The sequence below is a fragment of the Triticum aestivum genome, chromosome 4A (assembly GCF_018294505.1).
Source record: "Triticum aestivum cultivar Chinese Spring chromosome 4A, IWGSC CS RefSeq v2.1, whole genome shotgun sequence".
In the NCBI taxonomy this organism is placed as follows: Eukaryota; Viridiplantae; Streptophyta; class Magnoliopsida; order Poales; family Poaceae; genus Triticum; species Triticum aestivum.
In genome coordinates this window covers 401,279,407-401,300,217 of record NC_057803.1, presented here as the reverse complement: position 1 = coordinate 401,300,217, position 20,811 = coordinate 401,279,407, and the positions used below count along the sequence as shown (strand labels likewise).

The following is a 20,811-nucleotide window of genomic DNA, read 5'->3' as shown; positions in this document are numbered from 1 at the left end:
CCTGGAGTTCTTCTCAACTTCTCTTTCTTTTATCATCCATTTTACCAGAGTTCTTCATAGAGGCTCAACATGGTGGCTCATCAAGGATTTCTTTCATTCTTCATTCGTTCTTTAAGATTTCTCTTGAAGTTATGATCCGTCAAGCTATACTCTCAAATAAACATGGTGTTCAACACATGTCTTGTTTTTGAGGACTTCAAGCATTCTTCATCTTGCATTCCGAAGTGCAATTCTTTCTTTCTTATCTTTTGAGGTGGTGTTATGTCATTGTTGATAATTTCCCTTCGTGTTTCATGATTCACAATTTCTCAAGAGTGACATATCTAAATCCATCATTTTCTCTTCGCTCAAGACATCTTTTCAATCCATCAATCTCTTCATTAGAGTTATCTTGGGTTATATTTCACCTAAAACTTTTCCCTAAGGATCATGCCATTTATGATGCTCATAAATGACCCAAGTTGTTCATTTATCTTCTCGGTGAAATAAGTTTCTCGTCTCCTTGTTCATATCAATCAAATCAATTGTTAAGTTAGTGGCAGAATTTCACCTCAAGTTTTGAGATGCTTTCCATAAGCCCACATCAAGCTTACTCTTTTTGTTGTTGGTTTTCCAACAACTCCGTTCGACCCTTCTCCTAAAGATGCCTTTTCAAGCTCATTTGTGGCAAAAGTTTTCTTTTTTTCTTTTCCATTTTTTTATTCCAATGATATATCTCCTATTCTTCCTTCCGGAGGCTTTGTGATGTTGCTCTCTTCACTCATCATCTCAGATTGTGAGGACCATGTTCTTTTCGTGCTTATCAATTCAATCGGAGTGTCGCATCCTTCATTCAAGTTCTCTCATCTTATCATGTTTTCCATCCCTTCTCAACCGGAGTGCTGTCTGAAATCTTTCTTACCCATTGTGTCATTCTTTCAATAGTTCCGGAGGCAGTGCGTTGTTGATTTCATCAAGTATCCTCTCATCTTGTCAAGTTCATGTTCAATTTCTTCCAGTTACAGTCGGAGTAATGTCCAAATTATATCATTCTTATTCCGCCTCTATCTTGTTTTAACCGGAGTGTTGTCGTAATTGATCCTTATCGTTCCTTGTATATCTCGTTTCTACCCGAGTGCTTGCATGTACTTCTTGTCCATTGCAACCCTTTTTCTTATGTCTTTCAACCTACAAGGTTCTAGTAATGTTCCTTGTTCCTCTTTCCTAATGGAGTGTTTTCAACTTCGCTCATCTCCATTCTATTCTTTCTTTCGAGTTTTCAACCTATCAAGGTTCTTTGGTTTCACTTGTTTGTCAAAGAAGCAACTTAGTTTTATCTATTCTCTTTCTCTTCCGTTTTATCTCCGGTGCCATCCTAAATCCCGGGACGAGATCCTCTCGTAGTGGTGGAGTGTTGTGACGCCCCAAGACCGGAGCTCCAAAGGCCTTTCTTGGTTTCCGAGATTCTTTGGGTGATTTGTTTTGTCTGGTGCATCCATCTTTGCATCATGTGCATTGCATCATGTCATCATGCCATCATGTCATTAATCTTTGCAACTCAAATAAATAAACCGTATGGATCCACTACAAGGATTCGGGTCTATTGCAACAAAACCTTTTGTTGCAATACATGTTGTTTCGTGGCAATAAGTACCTGTTGCCACGAAACAACATTTGTTGGCAGCCGTTGCGACTGGACACATGGTAATAGGTTATTACCACGGAAAAGGAATTTTGGTAATAAAGTGTGCTATTGCAACAACCATGCGGGAAGTTGCCACATGTTTTCCCGTGGCAACACTCACCTGATGCCACAATTTGATTTGTGGAGATAGCTTTAATGCAACATGTAACGAATTGTGGAGACTGATATCTCATAGCAATAGACATTTGTGGCAACAACCTATGCCAACGACAGCCATTTCGTGGCGCAATACTCTTCCGTGGCAATAGTCAATTGTGGCAACAAACTATGGCAACAATCCTTGTTTTCGTGGCATTAGGCATGTTGCCACGACCCACTATACTTGTGGCAATAAACTATGGCAACAATCCTTGTTTTCGTGGCATTAGGCATGTTGCCACGACCCACTGCGCTTGTGGCATTACCTTATGGCAACAAATATTCGAATCATCATAACAGGAAATTGCAACATACTTATTTTTATGGTGATAAATAGGTATCACAACAGGTAAAAACTTTGTAGCAAGAAATTATTGCGACAATCTATACTTTCAGTGGCGATACTCTATTTCAACAAACTTACTTTGGTGGCGCCAAACTGTTATCGCATCGTGAAATTTTTTGTGGCGCCAAGCTATTACAACAATATAAAGTGCTCCGTTGCAACATCCTAGTGCAACAAAACAGAAAGGCGTAGCGAATGAGATATAACGCAACACTATATTTTTAGTGGTGCTAGCATGTGGCAACCAAAAGTGGGTTGTGGTAATAGTCTATTGCAACCATAAAAAAATACAGGATTTAGATTACAATATTCAAAACCATACGTATAATATGTAGATTCACAAAATTCATAATTCTCATAGCAAATATCCATCAAATGAAACTCAAATGTAATTTAGCCATCCTAATTAACTTCGAAGACTAAACTACCCGTGATCTAGAGTCCAGTCCAGCTAGTTCTTTGGGTCCTGCAATCAAGAAATAAAAAAAGTTCTAGTTAATTAGTCAAACATAACATACGTCATACAATTATTCCAGCCCCATTGTTAAAAACTATCGCCAGACTAACTGGACTAATACTGTGTCAGCAAGCATGTAACTAAGGGATCAGAACAACTATACAAGTGTAAATATCTGAAGCATAACCATAAGTACATCTACTAAAAGCTTCTTTTGAGAAAAAAGCATTGCTTTTAACTTAACGGTGCCAGGCTGAATCACCCAAAGCACAACCACAAGGGATGGTACATCAGCCTCCCATTCCAAATAGTGGTTAGGTACTAACATCCTACCAAGACTAGCAAGCTCATGAGCAACAGAGTTAGCGACGGCATACATTTATTTCATAATAAGAAAACCATAATTTGAGCGGGTACTTGGTATCCTCAATAACAGCAGCATGGGCTGACAAGTCAACCTTATTGATATTAAGTGCTTCCATCAGGAGTTGCGAGTCCGTTTAAAAAATGACCCTCACGACCCCCATATCAGCGGCAAGAGATACTGCATGGGACATTGCAATGGACTCATCAGCGAAGGCATCATGCGCATGCTCATGACATCCTGCTCGTGCATACAGAATGGTGCCATCATCCGATCGCACATCTACTAAAAGCTTCTACTATTGATTTAAGTTATGACTAGATGTATAGTTTCAGTTAAGTTCATGTCCCTGGCTAGCACATATTCCTTTTCCGTTTAAGTTGTGACTCGATGCAGCAACAACACATGGTAAAAGAGAAGAATCAGCTAGCTAATTATGAAGACCAATGACGTATAAAATGCAGGTAAACATGAAGAGAAAGCAAGGTTGTGACTTACCATTGCTTTAAACATTCGAGAATGCCTTGTTGCAGCTTGTATGAGCGCATTTGAATAAATAGCAGTTGGCCTTGAACCTGGAGTCTTATTAGGACTAGATCTCTGTAAAAGAATATTTTGCAAGTTTGGATTACTATTTTCTTTGTCAACCCTCTTCGTAGGCACCTGTAAATAGAAGTGCACTTTTAGCAATGCAAGTAAGCAACATACATCTTACAAGGTCATAAGCATATGACTGTAATCACCTGTTGGGTTCCCATCTGTTGGCTCAATACTACAAACTTTGCCATCATGTTTTTTTCAAATTCCAGTCTTGATGTTCGCTCCTCTTGCAACAATCTTTCCCTTTTAGCACACTCTTCTTTTAACCTCTCTTCAAGTTTTTCTCTCTCAGCACGCTCCAAGTTAATCCTCTCTTGTGTGTTTGCACGTTCAGCTTGTAGTTGATCTTCTAATTCGTTGACCTGCTGGCTGAGCTGAGAGTTTCGCTCCTGGGTGGCTGCTGTAGCACGAGCTTGCTCTTCGATCTGGATACGAAACCTTTCAGAACCAGCTGAAGTTTTGGCCATGTATCCGTACCCACGAGGCTGCGATGACTTGCATTCCAGAGTGTCTTTGTAAGCGGTCTGGAAAATATTGTTTTTCTGCTCACTTGAAAGTGGACCTTCAGTTTCTTTGATTTTAACCTCTTGAAGTGCTTTGTCCTAAAAATGGAAGGAACAATTATAGGTGCAGCATCAATATTGACACTATAAAAGATGAAACAAGAATAACACGGTCCAATGCATGAATAATCGCATCTGATGACGAAACATGCCGAATGCACATCATTGACTAACTATAGAATAACCAAAAGTCAGTGTACTCACGTAAACTTTCTGGGAATCTGTGTTAGACCATGTTCCATCATTCGTGTGGGTGAGTTCCCACAGAGCAATAGAATCTGGCTCTTCTCCAGTTTCCAAGTTTCTCTACAAGTAATATACCAATGAGATGCTTGAAACATGACACCATATTTAGCAGCGAGGCATACATATTTAGTTGGACTCATACCTTCTCAAAACTAACTTGCGAGTAAGATTTTGATCCGATTATGTGTTTTGTCTTCTGTTTCTTACGGTTATCAGCGTTCGTTTGGCTGCGATCCTATCAATTCATTGAAACCAAATATAACCAGTGAGACTAGACATTTCATCTTAACACATAATAGACAAACTGTGATCTTAGAGATAACCTGAAATTTTGAATCAGTGCCAAAGTACTCAATCATCCATTCCCACTCTTCTGGTTGCAAATCTTCCGGCAGATTAGCCAATCTAGCTATATCTATTTTGTATGCCTTGTAAGTGGAGCTTAGAGTTGATCGCCAGCCTCTATATTGCTCTTTCGCAATTTTGAGAACTTTTTCTTCTGTTTCTGGTGTATCTTCCAGGTCCCATCTGTCCTGTAAAGCATACAGCAAATAAATATACATAAGTAGTGCATTATCGATGGTAAAATAAGATAACACATGTGAAAAAGGTTCTACGCACTATCATATCTGCAACAATGAATCGATGAATGGTAGGGTGAATGTCCGACCACGTCCTCACTCCAATGAGTGGTAGCTTTCTTTTCACTATGACTACCACGTCATCCTTGAACGAACAATAGTTCATTCCTACTGTACCACCCAATTTTTCAGAGAATGTAATATTTAGCTTTGCAGATCCATTGGCAAAACGCTTCTTAGATGCTTTAAAACCTTTTAGAACACCTCGCCCTTTCTTCTTCTGTCCACCAGCTTCTACAGCCCAAATCATACAAGAAAAATTGTATTACTCGGTATTAGATTGTAAGAAATGATGACACAAATGTAAAGGAAAGCAAGTACCATCCTGTAGTAGCGCACGGTTGCGGCGAGCATGGGATGGCCATTCAGCAAGGGAACACATGTCATTAGCAGACACTGGAGTGTCAGATTGTTCTGGAGTTCTTGTCAAAGATTTAGCAGTCTTGAAGGTTTAGCTATTTAACCCACACCAAGATTTTATGCATTATAGCAAATGCTAAACAATTTACCAGATCTGGGTTGTCCACGTTGGTTTTTGTATGCCGTTATACTTTCCATCCTTGTTAAGAGAACATAGCCTTTCTTTACTGCACACAAAAACAATCTTGGGACTTAGCATTACCAAAGCATTGATGTTCTGCACCATTCAGATAGGTGATTATGAGGTAAGGATGTTGTGTACCAGGAGCATCCTCCGTAAAATTCATCATTGTGCCCTTGTGTAGGTAAACCAGACATAAAATTTTGAGTCAATTTAAGAAGAAGCACAATACATCTATTAAAAGTATAAATCTATGTTGATTATTCCAACTAGATAAGGTGCAACACGATATAAGAAAGCAATAAAAACAAAATATCTATTAAAAACTCATATTATAGTGGTCTGAATAACATGCAGAGGATGCACTAAACCTGAATCCTAGGTTCTCTTGACGTACGTTATTCAGAAGTATTAAGCATATGTCAATGACATGAAAGGCGATGTATCAGTGATAGGTTGTTCATGAAAATACTACTCTGAATCAATAGGAAAAAACATTTCCAATGTGACTCGTGTAAGACCAAATATCTATTAAAAATCATCTTATAGTAATCTGAATCAAATGCAATGCAGAGGATGACTAAACCTGAATCCTCTGCTCTGTTGACGCACATATATCATCTAATATCTACATAGTGGTGCTCAAACAGCCAGTGGCGTACCGTGACAAGCTATAGGGCGGGGGATGGGGGGGCAATTTTTAAACTGGCAAAAAAATATGCATAAAAACATATACAAATGACATGAATTTACAAGGTAATCGAACATATGGCAGTCATCTCATCGGCAGTCGTCGATTTGTCATCTTAACAACACAGGCTTTGTACATACAGAGTACGTCTATACCTTTTAGTTAATGGATCTAATGCTCAAAAACCAATGTAGATAATAATTAACTTGGCAAGAGATAATCCACGGATGGGCTGCACCAAAACGCTTAGTAATTAGTAACAAAATACAGTTTTGGAGGGGGGGTCATGAACCCCTTTGGCCTCCACGAGGAAACAGAGCGAACCAGGAGCAGAGATGCCGGAGAGGCCTGCAAGCACACTGGGATCGGGTGATGCAGCAACCAGTGCCTGGCCACCACGTCACGACGCCGGCGTGCACAGCCGAGACGGCTGCGGCCAAGAACCGGGCCGGGAGGCACCGTCGAGCGCCAGTTCTAGGCCGAGGCGAGCTCCATGGCGGCCAGCCTCCAGGCCAAGGTGAGGCGCTCCGCCGACCCTCCAGGCCGTGAGCGCATCCGCCGAGGCGGCCAAATCAAGGCGCGATGGGAAAATGCCATCGGCGGCGGCCGTGTCCCCTGCCCGGACTTCTTTTCTACGACCAAGCGGCGAGCGAGGAGAGAAGGGGCAGCCCCGCTGAATGGATCGAGATCGAGAGAGCCGCGCATCAAGGAGGAGCTCGCGGGGGAGGGGGTTTGATCCCGGATGGAGGCGGGCGGCGCAGAGGAGAGGGAGGAGGGGGAGATCGAGGGGAACTGGATTTTTCAGCGAGGGAGGAGATCGGGAGGGCTAACCTGACGCCGTGCAGCTGCTGTGGTTCGCTCTGTTGACGCCGTCATGACGCCGGCAACACAGATGAACAGAGACGAGGGCTCAGATCCAATCGCCCGTGAAGACACCGTGATTTGATCTACAATTATATATTCGTGGGTTGTTATAAAGGTATTTAGTGGGAGGCTAATTTTTTGGTGGGAACAAAGACACTAATTTGGGACTTTTAGCGGGAGGTTAAAAAATATTGGCGCAAACAACAGTACACCTAAATTAGGTGGTGGGAAAGTGATTTTTTTGTTTTAAAAAAGTAATTATTTTTGGAGAAAATTTTCTAGATTGTAAATATATTTCGAGATGGAGGGAATACTAATATTTTTTAGTAAGAAGTTATATCATGGTGAAAAAAACACCAAATCCGAGAATTGTGAAGGCGTGATTCGACGCCCTCCCCTGTAACGTTCTCGTCGTTGATATTTGTATAGTCATCATCATTTAAGAAAGCCAATTAACGAAAGAAAAAGAGTTTCCCTGTTTATATTGTAAAACAACCATCACATACATCGAAGCAACCGATACAAATGGATACCACACACACCCAAAGCAAGATACACGAATGCCGGGCACCGACACATAACCTCAACGACTAGCAAGCACCTATAAGATGTGCAAAAAAGGGATCTGCTTAGAGCCGACGGAGACCACCAGCACGAGGAGCGATCATCTTGGAAGATGTGCGACGGACATGCCGGACCGAGATCTCCAAGACGATGCCTCCAGGAAGGGCACGACCACGAACGTCGCTACCGTCCGATCCGAAGATCAAGTTTTCACCCGAAATAAGATAGAAGGAGTGGGAGGGACAGGACGTCCACGGATGCCTTCAGCGTCAACCAGTGGACGGACTGGGTATGTGATGTACCATGCTGCTTCAACCCCTCCGCCGCAACCCCGGTCTGCCAACCACCCGTAGCCAATTAGGAAGGTGTTGTTTCATCAATCTACACTTAGGTTGGATATGTCAAAATTTTGTGCCTTGGTGAACTGTTGGTCAAAGCATCAGAAATTTGGCCAGCTCTGAACTACATGTCACAGAGACATCACGCGCCGCTCACTTTAAAACTATTAGGTTATACTCTTGTCTCAAAACATAAGTACTGAGGGGATGGGTAGATGAGACATTCGATCTATGTCAGTCTCGATCTTTAGATGGGGTGATCTCATCATCTTTCATTTTTACCGGACATAATCATCTCTTGGCTAGCGATCTCTCCCGTCGCCTGCGAGGGCGACTCGGGAGGGTCCTCCATGCCACAGTAGGTCCAACATAATCATGTTGCTCTTGTTTTAACGAAAATAATAGAGATTCAACTATGTCAATTATCAACCAAACAAATTTAGTTTTGAGAGTTACTTATTGGCATATCACACATTTGTTAAAATAAATGTATTCAGATAAGGCCAACACCTTGTCTCTTCTTTATGTATTCACTAGCAAACATGCCCGTGCGTTGTAACGGGAGGAAAAAATCATCCCTCATGCACACATCGATGACATAAATAAATCTCTTAAAATATTTCACGGTGCCTAGTTTCCGCTATCTCTTTATGCCTCTATTGTCGTTACTCCTCAGTGATGCCCAATAATTATTGCATTAGGATGAAAATCGCAAAATACATGTTAGTCCTCAACCTCTTCTGCTTCACATCCCTCCATGAAAGCGAGGAGGAAGAGCGGCGCAAGGCGGAGGAAGAGGAGGAGGCGTACCAGGCACGCCTGTCGGAGGACGGAGAGCTCGGGAATGGAGCGCACGGTCTTGGAAGCTTTCGATGGAGCCGTGACCGGAGTCCACCCGGTCGTCGAGGGCGACCCGATCATCGGAGGCGAAGTTAGTGATCACATGGGTGGTGTAGGACGTTGATACGTGCCGATTGTTGGCCAACATATGCTACCTACACTACTTAAGTAGGCAAAATAATGCAACCAAATTACTATATAAATATCAGTTTAATTTAAAAAATGCAAAAACAATGAGATCATTTCGATTTGTGGTTTAAAAGTTGCAGATAATCAAAGTTTGGTTAATAGAATTACTATCTTCTTTCAAACAAAAAAAGAAGGCCACGTTAATCACATATTTCAGTAATTTTATTTTTTTGCATGGACATATTTCAGTAATATATGCTATCCGACCTTAAAAAAAGTAATATACGGCAGAAGAGGTCACGCGCTGCACTAGATAGTGTGTCTGCCTGTCTGGTCACCCGGGCGATCAAAGCACGCAGTGGCATGACCCACCAGACGGGTCGTCTGATCCCATGCGCGGCTGAACCACAAACCAGAGGAGGGGATCGAAGGAAGGGGGCAACTTCCTTTCTCTCACCCCTGAACAAAAAAAAGATCGAAGCCAGAACAGACAGACAGGGGAGACACCAGATCGAACCAAGAAAAGAGAAAGGGGAGAGATCGGGTCAAACGAAGAGGTAGGTGAGAAGAGGGTTTTAGGAGGCTGGCGGCGGCGGCCTCTCCTCCCTGACGGCGCGCTTCACGGCGGGGGAGCTTGAATCCTCGGGGCCCCTTCCTGCCGCCCCTGACCGCCGCTGCTCCTCTCCAACACGCTGCCGATCTTCCCCAAGGATCCTCTTCTGCTTCTCTTCTTCAAAGATCACGCACAAGACCTCAAGCCTTTCACGCAGAAGATCTTTTCTAGTTGTAAATCTCTGAAACTCTGTACTGTTTTGCTTTGATCTGCATATGACCCTGTGAATCATTGCATGGACATGGGTTTATTGGTGAAAAATTACTGTGAGAATACTTAGTATGCTACCCAGTGATCTTGAGTAGTTATGAGCGGCTGAATCCTGTTTCACTTGCTAGTACTTGGCTGTGTGTTTGATTAATCAGAATAGTACCAAAATACAGTCCTATTTCTGAACCATTTACCTTTGTTGTCTACTATTTTGTTTTGTTTTGCTTTGATCCCGTGACTACTTATGCTATGTTACATGATCAATACTCTCATAAGTGTCACAAACATGGAAGAAGATGCAGAAGAGCAGATGTTTTGCTTTGCCCCTTATGCTATGTTCTTGAGCACAAGAGCAGATCATGATGCAGGTGGTGGACAAACAAAGCAAATGGCAAATTTTCTCGTCACTGTCTCTCTCTGAATTTCTGTTTTTGCATGACCTAGCCAACTACGAAACTGAACTTATTTACCCTCATGTCACATATACTACCATGTGACAGTAATACTATTTCTTCTTCCATCAACCAAATTTTGCTTTACAATGTATAGATAAATGTTTGCTTTACCATGTGACAGTAATACTGGTATGTATGTATCCCTGTTGTCTTGTCTTGTAATGCAGCTAGTGATGCTATTGACTGTAATGCAGCTACTAAAGCAGATGTTATGTTTGTTTGACAGGACTGGCTTTACGGAGATAACGCAAAAATGACACGAGATAAGAGCTGGATGGAGAGGGAAAGAGGTTCTGTTGAGTGGCAAACTGGCATGAAGGATTTCTTGAATTTTGCCTTCGATGGTGCTCACCCAGACTCAACAGTCCCATGCCCATGTAGGAGATGTCTTAATATTGTTCCGAAAAAGAAAAAGGATGTTCATACTGACTTGCTGTTCAATGGGATGGATCCAACCTACACTCACTGGATATACCATGGTGAACAATCGGATGAGGGAAGCATGTCTGAAGATTCTGATAATGAAGATGCTGTAGATGATGGTGCTGGGGTATGTGACATGCTCAATACTCTCATAAGGGGCACAAACATGCAAAACAATAGAAACATTGGTGAAGGTGCGGGAGACATTCATGTGGATGCTTCCAGCGGTGATGAAAGGAACCAGGAGCCAAATGCAACAGCCAAGGTCTTCTTCGAACTATTGAAAGAGGAAAAAAAAGAGTTGTACCCAGGTTGCAAGGATTTCACGAAGCTATCTTTCATTGTGAAGCTTTACCAAATCAAGTGCGTGTCTGGGATGACCAATAGAGCATGTGACTTAGTTCTGCAGATGTTCACACAGGTGTTGCCAAAGGGTCACTGCATTCCTACTAATCTCGCTAAAGTAAGGAAGGTGATCCGAGATCTTGGGCTGGACTACAAGAAGATACACGCGTGCGTTAATGATTGTGTGCTATTCCGTAATGAACATGCTGATGCAGAAGAATGCCCTGTCTGTCATGCATCTCGATGGAAATCTACTCCTGCTAGTGACAAAGACAATGCATCAAGTCGTAAATCAAAGAAGCTAGTGCCACAGAAAGTTCTAAGGTATTTCCCGCTCATTCCAAGACTGCAAAGGCTGTACATGACAGAACATATGTCATCACATATGAAATGGCATAAGGAGGGTCGGGTGGATGATGGCATAATGAGGCATCCTGCAGATTCCAAGGCCTGGAAGCATTTTGATAAGAAATATTATAAGAAATTCTCAAAAGATGCTCGCAGTGTTCGGCTTGGTCTTGCTTCGGATGGATTCAACCCCTTTGGGCTCATGAGTATATCACACAGTACATGGCCTGTCATTCTTATTCCATATAACTTGCCACCTTGGATGTGTATGAAACAAGAAAATTGGATTATGTCAATGATTATTCCAGGACCAAAGTCACCAGGAAATAACATAGATGTGTACTTGCAGCCCTTGATTGATGAACTGAATTTTCTACGGGAGGATGGTGCTGAGACATATGATGTTGCAACTAAAAAAAAATTCCAGATGTATGCATGCTTGTTGTGGACCATTAGTGACTACCCAGCTTACGCAATGCTGAGTGGTTGGAGCACAAAAGGCAAGCTGGCATGCCCGTATTGCCACAAACATACAGATTTTTATGGCTCAAGTATGGTCGAAATCATTGCTACATGGGACACCGACGTTTTCTGCCCAGGACCTACAAATGGCGTCGAAACAAGTGTTTGTTCAACAACAAGGCAGATAATAGAGAAGCTCCAGTGGCACTTACAGGTGAACAAGTTCTGCGGGAACTTGATAGCATTCAGCATGCACCATTCGGACGGTCAAATAAGAGAAAGCGACCGGCAACTAGCAGCTGGCATAACTGGTGGAAGAAAAGTGTATTTTTCCAGCTCCCATATTGGAAGAACTTGCTCGTAAGGCACAATTTGGATGTTATGCACATCGAGAAGAACATTTGTGACAGCATTGTGGGGACTTTGCTTGAGATGGATAAGAAATCAAAGGATGGTGTGAAGGCTCATCTTGATTTACAGGACCTGAAAATTAGGAAGGACCAGCATCCAAAGCCTGGTAAGCATAAGTATGACATAAAGAAAGGTTGCTATACTTTAAAAAAGGAAGAAAAGATAATGCTCCTCAAGTTTCTGCAGAGCATTAAGATGCCTGATGGCTATGCTTCACACATTGAGCGATGTGTAGTCCTCGATCGGTGCAAGATTAGTGGACTCAAAACTCATGATTGTCATGTTATATTTCAGAAACTTCTTCCTATTGCATTGCGCAAGCTTTTGCCAGAGAATGTTGTTAACCCATTGCTTCAGCTGAGTAAATTCTTTTCTGATTTATGCTCCAAGGAGTTAAGGGATGAAGATTTGGAGAGGTTTTGCAAAACAATTCTAGAAACTCTATGTCAGCTTGAGATGATCTTTCCACCAGCATTCTTTGATATTATGATGCATCTCCCAATTCATCTTGCTGAAGAGACCCGATTGGGAGGGCTTGTCTTGTACAGATGGATGTATCCAATTGAGCGATACTTGCGCACACTCAAAGGATATGTGCGTAACAAGGCTCAACCAGAAGGTTCTATTGCAGAGGGTACATACTTGAAGAGTGCATGACTTTTTGCAGTCGATTCGTTGATGGAATGCCTACCAAGCTAAGTCAGTCCGAACGTCATGAAGACGGAGGTACAGATCAACCATCAACAGGAATTAGCATCATGAGTACAGTTGATTACTCCAAGAAAGGTTTTGTTTGTGAATCATTGTATTTGGCTGAGATTAATCAAATGAGGCATTTCATAATAACAAACTGTGAGGAAATCGCGCCATGGATTGAGTAAGGATACTTATGTATTTATTTCACACCATGATATGCATTAATACTTTCCTATTCAACTAACAATCATTTCTCTTTGAAGTGAACATCTTGAGGAGCTGACAAGTAAAAATTCTCCTAATCCTGAAAGGCAGCACAAGGAAGAGTTTGTTGGCTGGTTTGAGAGACGGGTAAGTTTATTTCGCATTTTTACTAATGTTCCTCGTAATAACGTATCAATGATGTACATTACACTCACACATATTCTATTCCATGAAACAGATCACAGAACTCCACAATGATGGGAAGGTCAACAATCTTATTTATGCGCTAGCTAAAGGACCTGATCATCTAGCCCGTGTATACAATCATACAGTTCTGAATGGATATTTCTTTTGGAATTCCTATATCGAGCAGGACTTGAGTACCCAAAATAGTGGTGTCATAGTCAAGGGCGATGCAACCACAGGCAATATTGATTATTACAGGGTGATCAAGAAAATCATATTTCTTGACATCCCTCCTGATAAGGAGGTTGTTCTATTCCAGTGTGACTGGTTTGATGTGCCTCCTGCCAACATAACTGAGAGTAAGGGGTATAAGAAAGACAAATATGGAATTATTGACCTTGACACTACTCTACACCGATTCCAGGGAGACCCTTACATTCTAGGCCTCCAAGCTCAACAGGTTTTCTATGTGAGAGATGTGAAGAACCCTGATTGGGCAACTGTTATTAAAATGAATCCACGCAATTTGTTTGCTCCTTCTGTTTTAAATGGTGTAGGCCTTGATGAAGCTGTTGAAGCCGATGAAGGTGGTGACGCAGACGTATTGGATGTCGTCGATGCAGAAATTACAGTGCCAGAAATTACAATACCTGAAGAGATCACTAGTTGGTGCAGAAATGATGACGAAGGATCCAGCATTGATGTTTCAGTCATAGAAAATATAAAACCTGTTGAGTTTGAAGATGTCCAGTTCGAATCTGATGATGATACGGATGATGATGAGGCTTACGTAAATGATGGGCATGTTGCTCCTTTGGGACAAGAAGAATCAGATGATGACCAGGGGTTCTTTGTATAGTTTTTAATCTCTTGGTAAGGTGCTTTTCACATGTTTAAGCCATGAATATAAGTCCCTGAACTTTTTTTATGGTCACCTACGAGTAGTATCTCTCCTGAAGTTTAATCTAATGTGAAACAGGTTCAAACAAGGCACCCCCTGCATAGTGTCATCGGTTGTGGCAAATGAGAACAAAAGCTAGTGCCTAGCACTAACAGTTTGGTGATGAAGAGAAGAGAAGAGTAGTTGATGTTCTTTTAGTGATGTTGTTGTTTTGACAGTGATGCTATGTACACATTGTTGCTATGAACTTGTGGTTTTTAGTGTTGTCACTATTTTCATTACTTTGCCGTCAACTTATGGTCTTTTGTGTGAACAAGTATGGCTGCTGAAACTTGTGTGCTTTCATGTTGAAAATTGTGTTATATATCTCGCTAAGATGGTTTGTTATATCCTACTAAAATGTTGTGTCTATATATAGTTCTTAAAACTGCATATGTTTCCCAATAGCCTTAATTTTGTAAGTTGTGTTCTAATTCAATTTTGATTTTATTTTCAGAAATGCCTACTTTAAAGCTGTGTGAATCCATTATTTTCCTTTGAGTTTGCTATTGAGGTGACTTGGGAACCTTTTCTTTAACTTGGTGGATGTAGTTGTAGTGATGGAGACTTGCCTGAATGTTGCTTTCCTGGGCGTGAAGTGCCTTGAATTATCATAAATTTTGTATAATTGTACGTACCTGTCTGCACCTGATGGTGATCTGCCAAAGTTTTGTACTTTCGAGGTAAATTTGCTACATGGGAAGATTCCTCAATGGCAATAATATACCATGATAGTGATAATTGATATGCATCCTACGCTGAACAAGAGCAAGACAGAAAAGAATAAAATATTCTCTCCAAAGTAATTATGGATTGTTTTCAGTGATTTTCAATTCCAAGTAATAAAGAATATAAGGTTACAATTCATCACCTGAAAAATAGATCTTTGTAGTCATAGTAATGTCTTCTCCAATTGACCATACCCTTAAGAATTTGATGAAAATGGATATATCATCAAGAGCCTTGCAAGCAAATTTATCTACAACAGGAAACACACAATGATGACATATCAGATATTCCCAATCACTATATGAAATGTTTAATGTTCACTTCCCCTTGTAACGTTAGCTTATCTAGCAAATTTCTGTTATTCTATACATCTGATTGGTAAGTTTCAAATAGTACAGGAATGAGATATCCAGCTATAATTAGAGTAGGGATCGACACTAATTAAACCTCTTGACACGCTCATTTGAAAGTCAAGTATATTTATGCAGCAACGCCTTATTACTCCTACAGAAGATACCATTAGTGCTGCTCATAGGAAGAGATATTACACCATCAGTTGAGTTTAGCTAAATCTGTAGCTTTCGTTACAATGCATGAATCTTATTTATCTTGCTTCAACTGAAGGTAAAAAGAGAGGATGAAGTACCCGTCTTCCAGTCATCTGGCAAGCAACAGTCCAGTGCATATTGCATTGCAGACCTTGTTAGCAAGCATCATCGAGTGCCATTGTATCTTGAATAACGCAATTGTACAGGGATCTTGAATAGAACATCAAACAGAGGCACACCTAATTGAAATTACATTGGCACATTAGTACACGGTAAACTGCACAGTACGAATTAAAATTTAATTGCAAAGGATAATCCAGGGAGTTGACACGAAGTAATGTCTAAGGACTAAGATCAAATCAGAATTAATCCTGATGGTCAATACAGAAATGAGAATTCATTTCACAAAAATATTGCTCATACCAGTGGAGGCATCGAACTGTGCCCAGATGTTTTTGCGCACCCACGCCCCGCTCCTTGTTGTCTTGTTGCGGGCCTCCGCGCTGGGTCGCCCGTGAGCATGCCGAGCTCGAGCCCATCCTCGGGCACTTCGGCCAACGGATTCGAAGGACGGAGAAGAGCACGGGCATGGAGGTGTCGCACCTCCGACAGAGCCTAACGCTGGGATGCTCGCGAGCATGCCAGGCTCAGGGACCTCCTCGGCCACTTGGGCGACCGGATTCGTCGAAAAGGCGGGGAAGAGCAGGGGTTGCGAACCTCTGGTTGGCGGTGGGGAGAGGGAGCTGGCGACCAAGGAAGAATGGGGAACGACAGGGAGAAATGTCAGGGGCGGTGGGATTTTTTTTATTTTTTTACGTGAAGCGGTGGGAAGGTAGGTGACGGTCTGAGGGGCCTAACTGAGGAACCGGCTCCCTGTCCATTGATATGGGCCAGAAAATTACCAAAAGTCCAATCAATCCAGCCCAGCCGTTCGTCTGATGCCCAGCGCTCGGCTGAGTTTTTTTACCGGCTAATTAGCAATTGCGTTCTTGAATCGGAAACCAAGCTAGCTGCTAGGTCCAAAATTGAAGTATTTGTAAAGGTGTAGTTAGATTTCAGTTGACTTTGACTAAGTTGAGTGATATTAGCATGTTTATTTTTTTAAAAAAATCACCTTTTTATTTGGATTTATGTTTTCTAAATTTTAATACATGAATATATTTGTCATTTTTTCAATTGCGACTCAATTAACTATTTTTATCTCTCTAAAAACAATCCAATATTTTATAATCCCTCTAAAAATACATGAAGATGGAGGAGGATCCCAAAGATAAATATTACTTCTGTACATTAATATAAAACATTTTTCAGTTTAGTTTACAGAGGGCGTAGTACATAATGTTGTTTAGTTGTTGTTTTTAAAAGAATATGTAAAAAATTATAATAAATTTATGTGATCATGATTTTTTTTCATGAAGACATATCTGTGGATCGTGTATTACACGCGCGCTTCATTGTTGGGCATGAGACATATTTCAATGGCTCGGTAAAAAAAGCCCACTAATAAGATTTAAAATAGATTGTTATTATTATTAATTATAATACGTGCGTTGCACGTGCACGCTTACTAGTATATATAAGGACTTCTTTTTTGTACTCCCAAAAGTACATACTCCCATCTCCTAACCGCAAGAGAAGATAAAACAGAACCGATGCATGCAACGACCACACACATGCATGTGTCTGATTGCTCCTAAAATTAAGGGATTTAATACCAGATGGCTAATCCGTCCATGTGCATGCACCGTTGGACAAAAAAAAAACCATGCAAGAAGAACAAAAGGGATATGTACTGTTTTTTGTTGAGTATATAGTACTTTTATCCGAACGAGTGTACTGTCCTTTTTTATTGAGTATACATTGTTTCTCTTTTGCGTGTACAGTATATACTGATTGGTTTCATAATATGCATATACTGTTTTTTTTTTCATTTGGAATGAGTTATTAATTGCTTGTGAACAAAAGAGGTACTACTGGTATTATTGAGTATATACTACTTTTATACAAATGAGCGTGTACTGCCTTTTTTTATAAGCATATACTGATTTTTTTGGGCGGGGGTAGAGTATATACTGGTTGGTTGGTTTCATAATAGGCATATATACTGGGGTGTTCGCCAAAAACTGAAAGAAGTACACCTCACTTTTTCTCATGGAGTATAAACCATTTTTTCGTGACTGGATATCCACAACTTTTTCCAAACAGAGTATATTCAAAATTTTGCGATTGAGTATGTACCACATTTTAGAGATGGAGTATATGTACCCAGAAAAAAAGTGATGGAGTATGTACCACATTTTAGAGATGGAGTAACTAAAGTATGTGTCGGATTGTTTTTCGTGATAGAGTATATACCACTTCGTAGTGAAGGAGTATATATCACGTTTTTGCCATGCAGTATATACTATTTTTTTGCGATGGAGAAAGTATATACCACAATGTGCATACCAGATCGACAATATATACCACATAACATGGATCGGGAGGAAGTATATACACCACTTGCCACTTGGTTTACAAAGGAGTATGTAAAACTACTATAGATAAGACTGATGTACAAATGAGCATGTAATACTAGTATTGTTCACTAAAAAAGGTACTGTATCAAGTTCTAAAAAAAGGTACTGTATAATTAATGAAAAGAGTATACTACAGGAAATAGTAGCATGATTATTTAAAATCAAAAAAGTAGTATAGTTGCTTCAAATACTGATATTGTTCCACTGCAGAAATACAAAGACTCAAAATGTAAATATACGTGCATCACATTAGAGCATCATTTTATGATGCGTGATACAAACCATCCTATGATTGCAGTGTGGCGTTATCAGAATTGTCGACGAAGTCCCTTGTGTCTTGTAGCCTTGTAGATGTAGCCGATCCGGGCGAAAACCTGATCTACTAGGAAGCAACGCCCTGCCAGGCGCCGGCTTGCGCGGTGTGTATAATACGATTCAGATCAGCTGTGTAGGTCAATCATGCCTGAGATATAAAGTAATTAGTTAAACAGGTGCACGCGGTCTCATCATACATGTATGCATGCACATGAATCAGCGAAGGTACCTTAGATCAATGCCGATGGGCGTGCATGTGCGCTCCATCTCTGGCCGCATGATACACAAACATCTTTTCGTCTTCTCGTGATACACGAACATCAATTGCTAGTAGCAGATTCATCGACGCTGCTACAGATCTCGTCTCCGTCGTCGTTGTTGTTGGCCTCTCAATCGGTGCATCCTGTGTTCTCCGTAAAGCCGCCGTTGACTCGCGCGGACGGCCACATCTGGACTCCTTTAACCTTGGGAAATTTTATTAATCTGAGCGTGTAGGCTCCCTATAATTGTGGAACTAACTTTTCAACTAATTAAAGTATAATTAACTATAGAGAATATCGTTGCAATATCCTGCTTCTTTTTGGCAACACTAGAGGATTGTTGCATTATGTTGTACATATTACCATGAATGCTCAATTTGTCGCAATATGTAATAGTTATTGCAACGCAACGAAGATGAGGCAAAAGCCACCCTATTACAACCAATACATGCTTTGTTGCAATATGAAGCCATGTTTTTTGCAACAGTATCTATGAGTAGCGCCACAAGGCAGAATTGTTGCAATATATGTCTAAATATAACCACAAAGATGTACTTTGTTGCAATACCTAGCCTTTATTGCAACAAGATGACACATTCACGCAACGGGATGGAACTGTCGCAATAGCACTATCATATTGCAACGGCGATGCAGCTTGTGGCAATACATGGCTTCTATTGCAACAAAATGAGTACTTAGCGCGATGAAACAAAATTGTGGCAATATGTAGATCCTATTACCACAAACTGGACTTTTGTGGTAATATAACATTTTATTGCAACAAAAGATAGTTGTAGCAATAATTTTTGTTGCAATAGACCGAAATCCTTGTAGTGATCTTCGGTCCTTTTAAACCAAGGGAGTTCACATGGTGATTCTCTTTATAACATATCCTCCTGATATTAGGGAGCTATATTAAATATTCCATTTTTGGAACTCACTTTAACATACTTGCAATTTAATTCCCATGCCCATTCTATCTCAAGTTCTTGCTCAAACTTTCCCAATATTTCTTGTCACTTCTTGTCGTGGATCCTCTAAAATCTCAGCCCGTTTAGAGTCCTTTCGAATGGGTTTCAAAATTCAAACATGTTGAATTAAATTCAACATGTACGGATCTTTTTTCTCCAAAAATCTTGTTGCCATTTTATTTAAATTCCTCACATTTTTGTGAGACCATAAAAAAATAGCCCCTTGCACAAATCCTTTCCCTAACCCTCCTTTTCTTTTCTTCTCTCTAATTCTTTTCTTTTAAAAGAAAGATGAGGGAGAGTTAGAGCAGTCAGTCAGGCCGGCCCATCGTTCCCCCGCAGTCTCCCTCTCCACTAGGCCGGCCCGTTCCACCGGCCCACCTAGCCTTAACCCTAGTCGCCTCGCTCCCTCACCCCTCGCTGCCCCCCCCCCCCCCCCCCCCCCCCCGGTCCATCCCCGGCCTCGGCCTCGTCCAGGCCACCCTGGCATCGCCCCGCGCCTCTCCGCCTTCGCTCCAGCAGGAGCCGCCGCCCGACCTCCTCCAACTCTGCTGCCTCGCCTGGAGCCGCACCGCTCGGCCACTCCCACACGCCTCCCTCTACAGCGCCAGGCTGCGACCATGCCTTCCCCTCCTGCACCTCGTCGCCCTCTGTCGCTGGCACGCCAAGCCCCGATGACGAGCACCGCCGTCTTGCGCCATCCCTCTCGCCTCGCCTCCTTCATCTTCAGCGCCGCGACGCCCCTTTGCTCGCCCGGCGTTGGAGGCCACCGTGCTGGCCTGCAGCTTCGCGCGCGCTGCCGTGCCATGCTGCTGCTGCTTCGTCCGACCATGGATGACCTCCATCGAGCTCGCCCGGCCACCTTTGACCTCGGCGTGGCCCTGCCTCTACTAGCAGCCTCCCGCTGCCGGCCGTTTCGGTGGGTTCGGGAAGCCCCAAGTCTTGTCCGTGGCCTCGTGTCTGTTGATGCTCTGCTGTTTTCTATCTCCATCGTCTCCCTAGGCTCATCAAATCCTAAACATGGAGCCCAAGTCGGAAGACTCCTTGGATGTGCATCTCACTTGTGCCATTTTGGATCGTCAAGAGCGTTTCGGGATTCGCCAAGTACCATTACGCTCGCAGACCACGGATCCGTAAAGTTCCACTACCGTCGCCATGGATCCGACAAGT

General features: G+C 41.8%; 1 protein-coding gene and 2 long non-coding RNA genes across 3 annotated transcripts; all 3 read right to left on the bottom strand.

The window, feature by feature from the left end:
• Positions 1-4,051: 4,051 nt before the first annotated feature.
• LOC123082030 (uncharacterized) lies at positions 4,052-4,625 on the bottom strand. The gene is made up of 3 exons (XR_006438920.1): positions 4,541-4,625; positions 4,357-4,458; positions 4,052-4,191 (listed from the first exon to the last, which is right to left on the bottom strand). It is a non-coding gene; the product is annotated as an uncharacterized lncRNA (long non-coding RNA).
• An 11-nt stretch (positions 4,626-4,636) lies between these two features.
• On the bottom strand, positions 4,637-5,749 carry LOC123083823 (uncharacterized). The gene is made up of 6 exons (XM_044505726.1): positions 5,722-5,749; positions 5,549-5,626; positions 5,361-5,462; positions 5,020-5,273; positions 4,722-4,931; positions 4,637-4,669 (listed from the first exon to the last, which is right to left on the bottom strand). Exons 1-6 carry the CDS (start codon positions 5,747-5,749, stop codon positions 4,637-4,639), a joined length of 705 nt encoding a protein of 234 aa, XP_044361661.1.
• Positions 5,750-18,188: 12,439 nt separating this feature from the next.
• Positions 18,189-18,868, bottom strand: LOC123082029 (uncharacterized). The gene is made up of 2 exons (XR_006438919.1): positions 18,640-18,868; positions 18,189-18,558 (listed from the first exon to the last, which is right to left on the bottom strand). It is a non-coding gene; the product is annotated as an uncharacterized lncRNA (long non-coding RNA).
• Between the last annotated feature and the right edge of the window lie 1,943 nt (positions 18,869-20,811).